Source organism: Sebastes umbrosus, chromosome 9 (assembly GCF_015220745.1).
Source record: "Sebastes umbrosus isolate fSebUmb1 chromosome 9, fSebUmb1.pri, whole genome shotgun sequence".
In the NCBI taxonomy this organism is placed as follows: domain Eukaryota; kingdom Metazoa; phylum Chordata; class Actinopteri; order Perciformes; family Sebastidae; genus Sebastes; species Sebastes umbrosus.
Window position 1 is genome coordinate 10,289,593 of NC_051277.1, and position 12,441 is coordinate 10,302,033.

General features: G+C 40.7%; 1 protein-coding gene across 18 annotated transcripts in view; it reads left to right on the forward strand.

Moving 5' to 3' along the window:
* Positions 1-6,515, forward strand: part of rapgef2 (Rap guanine nucleotide exchange factor (GEF) 2) — a 124,154-nt gene extending 117,639 nt beyond the window's left edge. For 14 of the 18 annotated variants that reach the window (XM_037779487.1, XM_037779493.1, XM_037779489.1 and 11 more), the window contains 4 exons: positions 2,050-2,251; positions 2,344-2,873; positions 3,229-3,650; positions 5,853-6,515. In XM_037779487.1, coding sequence (XP_037635415.1) covers positions 2,050-2,251; positions 2,344-2,873; positions 3,229-3,602 — 1,106 coding nt within the window. In that variant the 3' untranslated portion in view covers positions 3,603-3,650; positions 5,853-6,515. Of the gene's footprint in view, positions 1-2,049; positions 2,252-2,343; positions 2,874-3,228; positions 3,651-5,852 lie in introns of those variants that run through there. The other 4 variants (XM_037779490.1, XM_037779488.1, XM_037779497.1 and 1 more) reach the window with 4 other exon arrangements.
* Positions 6,516-12,441: the final 5,926 nt, after the last annotated feature.

Genomic DNA, 12,441 nt, shown 5'->3' on the forward strand with positions numbered 1-12,441 from the left:
AAAATATGACAATAAGAAACAAGAAGAATAAAAACACATAATAAAAGATAATAAATAAAAGTAGTAAATTAAATGTAAGTCAACACTAATTTAAGCCAGAAAACATATGTTTTAAGTTAATTAAGTAATGCTAATAATTCTTGGTTTTAGGATTTTTACATCTTTGTTGCTGAGCATGACATTTTTGGTCGATCCAGTGATCCTTTTTGTTGTTCAGCCACGTTGGCTGTCAGTGTTTTTCCATTAAACAGCGTAAAAGTTAACTTCATTGCCATTACAACACACGTTGCTAGAAGCGTGTCTTGGTGAGCTCATGGCACAGGACAGACAGGGCAATAAAACCATCATGTAAATAAGAACATTTTAAAAGGCACAAAGTACCTTAAATACAAAAGCTAATATACTTTAAGGGCTGTTTCACAAGCCATAGTCCGTTTGGCTAGTCCGAATCACAGTGAAATTGATACTTTTGGTTTGTTTTCTAGTTTGCACAAATGAAAGCGGACCAAATGAAACAATGTTTTGCATCGGGGCGTGTACGAAGGAGCAGGGCCAAGTGTTTTCACTTTGATCTACTGCGCACATGAATCCCTTCTCCTCCAGTTTATCTCCAATGACTGAAAACGTCACTGTTTTTGTGGACTTTATTTAGCGTATTCTGTATGTTCTCTTCGGCCCAGATGTCAAGCAAACATTGGACTTCTGCAGATGTCCAGGCCGGTCCTCTCCCAGTCATGTTAACCTCTCATTTACCTGTGTCCATCTCAACAAATGCCCGCGAAGGCAGCCCATAATCCCTCTGCATTTTGGTTCACTTCCTGCAATTGGGTCGGATTGTCTTCATTGTCTCGCTGCAATCAAACAGCACTAGGGTTCGCTTGGAAACGGTCCGAGACCGCTTGCGAGAGGTGACATTGGACCGTTTTTCCAAGGTTGTTTTTGGTCTGCACCAGAGTACGATTACTGCGTTCATAACTGCCCAAAGGAACCGCACTAGAGTTTGATTAAAATGGACTCAATGTTGGCTTGTGAAAGCACCCTAAAGTGAGAAAGGCCTGAAGTTTAGAAGTCAAATAGCCTAATTAAAATACGCAAAATATCATCAATAATTACAATCCATAATTTTAACGTTGTTCACTACAAAAAAAGTAAAATTGGCTAAATTTGATCCAAAAGGTTAGTGGGGCAAGCATGCAGCAACATGTAACTGTCTTCATGCAGCTGGCTGTAGAAGCTGCTGGACTGGAAGGTTTGACTGGAGACTACAGGACTCTGGCTCTATAGAGAAACCTCTGTTGTCTTTACTGTTCTGGATCTGGTGCTTAAATTAACTTAGAAACTGTTTTGTCAGTGCCTGAACCTCCAGTGAGTCCTGTGAGTTCATCTGCCTTAGTTTAATTGTTATGTCAACTTTTAGTGGCTCATGTTTTCTCCACATCTTTACAGTTAAAGCTTCAAAAGTCTAGACAGGATTGAGGAGGCTATTGAGGTGATTTATGCCGGTAGTGGCTGGGGAATACAACCGCCTGACTCTTCAACTCTATAGCTGAGCTACAGTAAATGCCACAATGACAGCCGGCTATAACTAGAAAATATGTCCTTACATGTGTCAGCAATCATAACCAGGGTTTTCTCTCTATTCTACCAGACGTTGTTTTGTAATTCCCCGTCCCCCTTCGCGCTTATTATCTAAACTTTCCACACTCTCCAGCGCTGTGTCGTAGCAAACTGCTGTTTCAGTAAGAATCTAATGCACTTATCCCTAAAGAGCTGGTTGGCTCACTTGGAAGTGGCACTCTACAATTATCCCTGCCGTCTGTTTAAAAAGACTGACTGAGATAAGAGATGTGAATTACAGATGATTTATGATGAGAGTTAAAAAAAACGTTTACCCACCGTAAGTTATTTAGATGTTTGGAGCTTTGTGTGGCTGAGACCTGGTCGGCATGCAGGGGGTTCATGTTAGGGCTTTATCATCCTTTTCTTTTTAAATACGATAAGTATAAGATAATGGATGGATGGATGACCATTTCTTCCTCTCTCCTCCAGGTTACAACAGGATGGGCGACGCCTACTCGGACTCCGGTCACAGTGAGATCTCGTCTCGCTCCAGCCTCGTCAGTAACTCCTCTTTCGACATGGCCCAGGAGGAGAGGAGGCTCCGTCACTCTGGAGGAGTCGGGGAGTCACACATCGTGGGACAGCGGCTGGAACGAAGAGCCACCACCGACCCCGACCAGTACAGCCTCGGGTAGGAACTTAAAGTTGTTTGTTTTGAGATGGAGTTTTATTTATCTGTTCTTCAAACTTCAGTAACTCTTCTTTATTTGTATCGTTTCATAGGTCATATTCATCGATGCAGGACTGTCGGGGCATTTACACCGGCTGCCCTACGGTGCTCTCCTCACCCAGCTCAGAGGAGCTGACTCAGGATCAGGGCGATCGCGTTTCCCTCGATGCCGCAGACAGCGGCCGCGGCTCCTGGACTTCCTGCTCCTCTGGTTCCCACGACAACATCCAGACCATGCAGCAGGGGCGTAGCTGGGAGACTCTGGCTTTCGGTGGAGGCGGAGGCGGTGGCGGCATCGGAGGGCTCCCTCCCGGCGGACCGGAGGCCTTATTAGGGGGGCCCGCTGCACTGTGGGCCGCCCAGGCCAGGGGGAGCTGGGCATCCGCTAGCTCCTCCTCATCCTCAGCTGCGTACTGGGGAGAGGACTCTGAGGGAGACACCGGCACCATTAAGAGGAGAGGAGGGAAGGACGTCAACGCCGACCCGGAAACAAGTAGCATCACATCCACCGGGTCAGAGGAGGCCAAGCAGATCGGCCGGCCTTCCCCGTCACCCATCACCGCTGGGGGTAAAGGACTCCTTTGTGAGTGACTGCACTGCTGATTGGTCAAGCCTCTAAGGAAAATGATGTAGTTATACTTGTTGAGGCAAAATATTTTGCAAAAGAGTTGTAAAAATGTTAACTCTGGTGCATCCTGGTGGCATGGGGATTTAAGATGCTGACTATTTCTGCCTGGGGACCTTTGTTGCATTTAATCCCTCCTCTCTCTCTCTCCCTTCATTTCCTGTCATTTTTCTGCTATCACTATGAAAAAGTGGTGGAAAATGCTCCCCTGAAAGACTTTTAAAAAGTTATAAATTACACCCAGCGAATGGATAGTATTCTAAAAGCTTTCCTGAGTTCCTTCATCATCTTCATTTCTTTTGTGTCCCTTCAGCGCGGAAAGAAAGCCGTTACCGCGAGCCTCCCCCGACTCCCCCCGGCTACACCGCCCTGACCATCTCCGACCTCGCCGAAGGGCAGCACCCAGCCCCGTCTGTCCCCACGTCCACGGCGACCCACTCGGGCCGCCGGCCGCCGGACTACACCACGGCTCTGCAGCGCTCGCGCATGGTCACCCAGTCGCCCGACTCCCACCTGGCCCACCAGGGGGCCAAGCAGCGGGCGGGCGGCCTCCACCGCACGCGCTCGCCGGCCGAGGAGCAAGAGGCTGAGGAGGAAGAGGAGGGTGAGTCCTTGTCTTCCAAACTAGTCGCTCTGAGGAAGCCAAAGCCAGTGGCACAGCATACACCTGAGACTCCCAGACCATGAGAGTGTGTGTACGGGGGTTAACAGGCAGGGCCCCTCTCCCCAAGGCAGGTAAAAACTAATTTATCAGGTCCCCCCCCTCCACTCCAATGAACCTGCATGTGAACAGGAACACACACCTGGACTGAGACTGACCATTCCTTCACACAGCTTCCCACAGTAGGACCGGTCCCACTCCAAATCACAATCCTCTGTTCCCAATCACAACCTGAAATTCAGACATTTAGTATTTATGATCTGGGATTGTTCATCTGGAGTGGGACCTTCACCTTTAACCCACGATATGTCATCATGCATGAGTCATACTGGTTAGACCCAGAAACTCACCACCTCCTCTCTGCCACCACACATCCTTCTCTCTCCTCTCTCACCGTCTCACACACTGTGCCCACTAGCATCCATCAGCAGGCACAGTGCTGTTAGGATCCTCTCACCATGCAATCAAACTCAATGCCTGAAAACATGCACCTCCATTCTCCTCCTGCACCAGCACGCACCTGACTCGCCCTACAGTGACTCTGGATGAATTCTGTGTTATTGTAGCTGCACTTTTTATATATTCTAGACACGTAGTTGTCCAGTGTTTTTCAAAGGTTTGAAAGTTTGACATTAGTTTCTACATTAATAAACGCTAATGTGGCATCTGTTGTCCTTTTGACAGATGCTACATAGTAAAAATAGCACATGCAAATTGTACAGTATAATTATTGAAAGCGTGCAGAGAAAGAAAAAAATATTTCCAACAATTTTTCAAAGCAGTTTTTAGAATATTTTTCTACCTACCAGGCGGTCATTGTTTTCTATGAAAGCCCACTTCAACCAGTTAAAGCAAAAATTAAGATAGAAACTTAGCCTTGTGATGGAAAAAAAGATCCTGTAAGTCATTATAATGAGAAATTTCTCAAAATAATGAGAATTTTTCCTCAAAATAATGACATAGTATCTCCAAATAACTAGAAACTTTCTCAAAATAATGAGAAACTTTGTCAAAACAGTGACATACTATCTGAAAATAATGACCTAGTATCTCAAAATAATGACTAAATACCTCAAAATCATGAGAAACTTTGTCAATACAATGACTTAGTATGTGAAAATAACTACAAAACTTTCTCAAAATAATGACTTACTATCTCAAAATAATGAGAGTATATCAAAATAACGAGAAGCTTCCTCAAAGTAATGACTTTTGAGATACTAACTCATTATTTTGAGAAGGTTTCTCATTATGATGACTTATAGGATCTTTTTTTCATTCATCACATTGGTGGAAATGGGCTTCCATAGTTTTCTGTTCATATCAGTACATGAAAAGTGAAGTTTACAAGACAAAGGGAATAAAGATTTAGTAAAAATGTTAATAAAAGTTTCTTACATTACATTAAACGTTGCCGTTGCGTAGCCGACTCTGACCCCTAATGTCCGCTGGATGTAGCTGTGTCGATCATCTCTGCTGGAGGCGATAAAAATACACCTTCCCTTCCATCCAGTCTGCCTCCGTCCACTGGTCATGTGAGCGTAGCGTCTCACACGCATCTTTTTTCACTCTACTATCTAAATATGCTTGAAATGATGCATTTCATTTGTTACTGACTTTGTCGTAACATAAACAGCAAAACTATTTTTTCTTATTTGTCAGTAAGTAGCAAGAAAAGTTGAAAGTGAAGGAAAAAAGAGAGAAACTGAAACTTTTCCTGCTGCTAATTAACAAGAGATAGAGATACAGGGCAACATGGGGTAGCACAGTAATTACAGAGAAAACGTTCAGCCACAAAACATCTGTCACCCACTGTGTAAATGAGACACAAATGTAAAGAATATGTTTGGAAAACAAACAAAAAATGTCAGCAACTCAAATCAAAACTATATTGCAGATTTGGCTGCTAAGGAGTAGATGGGATTGCACACCTGAAACATGACACATCAGCATCCAGTGGACATCCAGGGTCGTATTGTGTTATATGAAACATCGGGGAGTTCAACAACAGCCCCTGCTCATCACAAAGTGTGCTACCATGAGCCATTAACATACCTGAAAAAATATGGAATTGGCAAAATGTCCTTTGTCATAGTTTGTGACCTATAGGAAGGCAGGTTTTCATTCTAACTGAACACTGCTGCAGCTTCTCTTTTTAGTTTTCAGCTTTCACTGAAGTAAACACTTCTCACTGTGTCTTGAACTCAGTTTATAGAACTTAGAAAATAGTTTGTATATCCACGTGTCTAAAATAACCTTTCACTTTGTTTTCACAGAGGATGAACAGGTGTCGGCGGTCTGAGGGGACACCAGCGGACGTCCTTTTTGCAGTAACTTGAAGTCCCCCTGGTTCGGGGTGGGCAGGATTAAAGAGACTGACAGATAGACAGACCAATGGACTCATCATCAGTTACGTACGTGCCTGCCTCCTCCACTTGGCTCTCCCTCCTGATTGGTGGATTCCTCTGCTCGTCTCCCTCCCCTGCCTTAAAGCATCATAGGGGGTTGAATGACCCTGCATGCAAAAAATACTGTGAAGAAGAGATGGAGAGAAGGTCAAAGACGATGACGAAATGCCTGGCACTTTGGAAAAATAAGACTACAGAAACCTAACTGGTGCCGGGGGGGGTGGTCGACCTGACCTGGCCGCATAACCACAAAAACCACATAGATGTTGCTGTTAGAAACCGGCCCCCAACCCAGAGACAAACACACAACAGCATCATGACGTGTTGAGCTTCATCTGCACTTTCTCATTTTCTACTTTCTGAAAAAAAAAAAACAGAACAAAACAGACTATCGTTTAAAAAGACGGAGAGAAACAACGGTTGACTTGACTCTTAACATTTTCAACTTCCCACTAGATTTCTTTTTTTTTTGTTTTTGTTATTTCCTCTGACTGATTGCACTCTGGGGGCCGAAAAAGAGAAACCAAGTCAGCCCATTTTCTCTGCCTGGACTGAAACAAACCCATCTGTTGTTGAGTGTTTTGAACTCTAAATCCAGTATTATATCATGTTTCACATGTGAAAGCTTATCAAGTGTTGGTTCAAATCAAAGCTAGGAGGAGGGAGAACCAACATGCACAGTGTACTGACATACCTACATGCACACACACATATACACACACAAAGTACATTTTATGTACCAGTACATACACAAAAACGTAATTTCTAAAACAAAAAAAAAATAGCACTTTCAGCACAATCCTAGATGTTCCCAGACATTTGGCCTGGATACCAGGGTATGAGTGAACCATATCTGACTGTCATCCCACCTCGGAGCTCGTCTGGTTGTATCAGAGTCTTTTCTTCATCCTGTTGCTTGCTGTTACATCCAGAGTTTTTGTTACTGGCCTGAAGGTGATATCAAAAAGCACAGAGGTGATTGACCACCCACTGAAAACTGAGCGAACATGTTGGACTCGGGGTTACACAAAGTTAGGCTGTAGCTGCAGTAGAGAAGATTTAGTAACACTTTATAATAACAATCATTTATAAATGGTAAATTTATATTTATTTAAACTAAGTTAATAGTTATTTTACTGTTAATAAATAACACAATGATAATTAAATAATGTTTACTAAGTAAGGGATAATATACAGCGAGGGGTTTATTTCACAATAATGACCGGCTAGCTGTACATTATCCCGCTTATTACACGACTACTTACTTACTTACTAATAATTTGACACAAAAACATCCGACATCAGAACTGCGCCCATAGCAACGGTCTGTTATACATAGCAACGGTCTGCTATAAAGAAATAACAGACCATAGAATTTATAATTTATAACTAATTATATTATATAATTTATAACTAATTATTTCATATTGCACAAACCAATGATAAAATAACAGAAATAATTAATATTTTGTAATTAGTATTTTCTTGATTTCTTTACATGAACATCGTCACATTTTGTTCAACAAATCAAATAACACCTACAGTATATGCAAAATAATATTAATCTAAAAATAAAAAATATATATATTTTAAAATTAGTAAGCATTATGAATTACCATGTTATTGTTTGTTAATTGTAAAATACATATTAATTAAGTTTAATTCACTATCAATTTATCATTTATAAATGATGGTTATTATAAAGTGTTATTGAAGATTTAATCCTGGAGGTTTTGCCCATATTAAAAGCTGATGTCAGGTAAAGTACAGACTGTGACTCACTGACATTAGAAAAGTGTTGATTTCATTTTGGTGTGACGGGATCACAGAACAACATCAGCATATTTCAGAAGCTGCCAATGTGTAGTTAAATTGTGAACCTCTTTAACTATCTAACTTTTACAAACTGATCTTGTACAGAGTCTTATAACACACATATTCCCCTTCAAGATAAAAGCATCCACAAATTCAGATTTGGCTTTCCCCCCCCCACATTTTGTGAATGTCCAAAGCGCCTTACGATGCCATGATTGCATACATTTCTTCGCATGGTTGTTCCTGTCACAAATCACCTTGTTTCAAGAGCAAGTCTTGAATCAAGCAGTAGAGTGGAGTGAAATGCCTTATTCAAGATACTTCCCCCCCCAAGACGTTAAGACTCAGTACAAGATGAAGCATCTTCTTTCTGTTTTCGTGTGGCTTCAAGACGGCATCATCATCACCAGACTCGCTATGAGCATTACAGCGTTGTTGTCTACACACACTTCTCCCTCTGCTGTTCTTCTCACCTGTTACAGCTCACTGGATGCTGTATGTATATCGCTAACGCCTGCATCCAGCTCTCCGCTATATCTCGCCATCAATGGAAGTGACTGAAGATTTTTTTTTTTTATTTTGGACTCCGGTGAGGAAGACGACACGTGAAGAAAACTTTTTCAAGGCTGCCAATCAGAACGATTAGAAAATCCAATTGTGAAAAGTAACTTTTTAGTTTTCTTCTATCACTGAGTCGCACTGATCACATTGATCAGTCCTGGAAACTATACAGACTGAGAAAAAGACGAATGAGTGCAGAGTTTTCCACTGTGGTCTGTGACTATACACTAATAATTTCCTGGGTTTTCTTTTTTTTGTTATTGTAATTTTTTTGTAATGGCTGCAGATAGATTGTTAATAATTTGTTTGTAATACAGTGGTGACATGCATCATTCACTTTTCATTCAACTCTGAAGATAATGTGCATATTAGCGGGCCGAGTCCTATTTCGAAAAACAAAAAGTTGCACAAAAATGTACAAGCGTAAAGATAAGTGTAGTAGGTAGAACTGCTACTCCGTTTGATGTGTGATGTCAGTGAGAAATGTACATTTAGCTGGTGATGACCTTCTTTTCTTCATTCTTTCTTGTACTACTTTGACCTGTATGTCTTTTAAAAAGACAATCGGTGGAGTACGTATCAGTTGTTTTTGTATTTTTAATACAATAATTGTAAATATTGGTTATATTTTTGTTCAAATGTACTATGTTTATGCCTCAACATCCAGTTTATATGAAGCTGGGAATCAATAAATACTGCATAAAGAATCAACACATAGGTTTAAATGCACTTATTCATTTCTCTTCTGCATTTCGATGTCTTTCTTTTCCGATTCGTTTTTTTCCTTCAGAGGATTTTCTCCCAGATACCGTCTAGTGTTTGCACAAGTCATGGAAGCAACTTGAAAAGTGTAACTCTCATACTTTTCTATCTGACCGCAGTGTGTCAGAATTAATAAAAAAGAGATATTGAAGTCTCTCCTTGCTTTTATTTACTTGTTTTGTATTGTCTTGTTATTAGAGATGCGAGAATAATTCAGGTCCCAACTCTCATTTTTACCAGCCGCTGGTATTGTTTTCACCTTGTGAGTCTGCGTGTGTGTGTGTGTGTGTGTGTGTGTGTGTCGGCAACATCGGGTCTGAGAAATGAAGCCAAAGTGGAAGTGCCTTAAACCTGCATTCTTTCTAACAGTTCTTTCGACTCCTCTGGTTGCAAAAAGAAGTCAGATTGTATAGAAGTCTATGAGAAAATGACCCTACTTCTCACTTGATTTATTACCTCAGTAAACATTGTAAATATGAGTTTATTATGGTCTCTATCGCGAGGTCGCTACCACAGCGTTGTCCGGTCTGGGAGTTTTCCGTGTTTTCGTCTTACAACTTTAACCCTTTCTCAGTGTGTTTTCAGTTCAGGAAATTAATTATAACCTTTTTGGTCCCCTAAAGTGGGACATGTCTAGAAGGGAACCAGCAAACTGGGGAAATTCTCGCGAGATGGTTACGTTTAGAAATTGACCTTGAATAGTTAAGGTTACGATAGGTCGTCGGGCAGCGAGTGTCATGAGAGTTTTTGCAGATCTCGGATCAGATTTTGCGATTTGCGGTTACCTCCTGGACACGATCCTAAAAGTACCTTATTCAAAGTTTGGTTGTGCTTAGCTCCACCCTCTCATGTCACTTCTGGTTGCAAATAACCACGATGGTGACGGCCAAAATGCCGAACTTGAGGCTTCAAAACGTCAGTCGAGAAACCAATGGGTGACGTCACAGTGACTACGTCCACGTGTGTCGTCATGGAGACGTCTACCGTAGCGGGAACTACCACAGAAACAGTTTTGAGTGATTTTGTCACCGAGATAGCGTCACAATCGTGCAAGACGCAGCCATGAAACTTTACAGATGTGTAGTTGAGATCAAAATGAATGCCGAGTGTGAAGATAGGTGTGATCCGAACAAGGGCGCTGGAAGTAGAGTGGGTAGGAAGTGGGGAAGGAGCCATTGCCCCCTCACTTTACACCCCTGGTCCGATTTGACATTGCAGCTGGTGTGATCCTACTGCAAGATGTTCTCTAGTATTTATTTTGGTTCTCATTTGTTTCTCACATTAGCCTTTTCATTTAATAACAAAATTCAATATCCCCAACTCACTGTGCACCACATACCCGTAATACGAAAAATAATAACCATGGGCCAGTGTTTCGGGGATACATGCTGTTACAGTTATTTCTCCTGCAAGTAAAACATTTCATTTGCACCTCATTTTTTACCTTGATTGCTGAGATTTACTTATACTTTAATAACTTGAAGGAAGATTAATATACTATGAATAAAACATAACAGAGAAAAAAAATGTCCATTTATACCATTAGATTAAAAAAAAAAAAAGCTAATTAAAAATGACTAAAGAGTTACCCCTGGCAACAAAAGAGAGCAGAACTGAGATAATAAAATGATTTATGCTTTTGTACTTTCATATCCTAAATCTCTGCACGACATATGTAGATAATGAATAGTAAGGAACAGTATGGTGCTGATGTTGAAAACCCTACTGCATTCACACCACAAGAGTGTGCTGTTTTTCTGCAAATAAGAAAATATAACCAACATCTGAACTACTTCAATGACATATATACACTATATTTCATACAGTACGCTATAGGTTCTGAAAATATGCTCATTACAATGTATACAGATTGTGTTTATTTGTCTGTAATTGGTCAAAACATACTCAAAAATTATCACTACTATTTAAAAAAAGTGAGTAAGTTCATCTTGAACCCACTCTCTAAAAGAAAACCAAATCTTAATCAAAGCATTTTCTTTAGTTGGTGCCGTAATTGCTTTCTTTTCCTGTTTCTCAGAGTGTGTGTGCAGATACAGTTTGACTATCTGTAGCTTTGCTATGGTGGTAGACACCATATCGCCGCTCTCACTCCTCATAAATAATGCAGGCTAGATGGTCCTGGTCGCCTCTATCACAGAGCCGAGGGCCCCAATTTGTCACACTCTCCAAAAAATGATACACGCTGACCATGAGAAATGGGGAGCTGACCCTCGCACACACTTTCAGCCTGGTAAATAAAAAGGTAAAAATTCTCTGTTTCACTGTCTCTTGCTCCATTTCTGTTTCTATTCTCAGTCTCTCAGAGAGAGAAACACAGGAAGATGTGTATTTTTGGATTGAGGACGCAGGAAATGTGTGCCAATATTCAGTATTTTTGTAAATTTGTTCATGTCAAAACAGCTACAGGGATGCTGTTGTTGCTCCTAGCAATTTATTCATTTCATTAGTTTGTATATCTTTAAAGAGGACCAGGATAAACCTCTGCAGCAGCAGAGGTTTATCCTGGTTTGCCGTTTAACCAAAGCTCACATATTTTTGCAGATCCATGTGTTGTTATCTCTTATGTGGAAGAAAATTAACACATTAAAGGTCCCATATCGTGCTCATTTTCAGGTTCATACTTGTATTTTGTGTTTATACTAGAACATGTTTACATGATTTAATATAAAAAAAAAACTTTATTTTCCTCATACTGTCTGCCTGATTATACCTGTATTTACCCTCTGTGTGAAACGCTCTGTTTTAGTGCATTTCAACGGAATTGCGTTGCTAGGCAACAATTTGGGTCCATGTTTACTTCCTGTCAGCTGATGTCATTCATATACACTGCAACAGGAAATAAACTGAGACACATTTAGAATGTTTATGTTTAAAACCGTGTAATAATCTATATATTGTATATTTGTGACATCACAAATGGACATAAATCCTAACGGCTTGTTTCAAACGCACAATTTCTGAATACGGGCTGTGTGTATTTCTCCGTATATTGATAGTTTTGATAGTTTAACAGTATTTATATAGCACTTAAACCTGCTTTATAATATAAAATATGTGAAAATCTCACTTTTTTATAATATTGGACCTTTAAGTGTGTCTTTTGTCTCTTCCTAGAGAGAGAAAAGTTATTGTGATCTCGGGACAGTTAAAGGACAGTTTAAGGGTTAAAATCAAACTGCCAAAAACACTTTCACACCAGGAAACTAATCACTAGTTTTGAGTTTCCTCCATTCAGTCAGAAACTTGGGATTATATTGAGCTGCGTAGCGTTGATTTCTAATTATTCACAAGGTGTCAG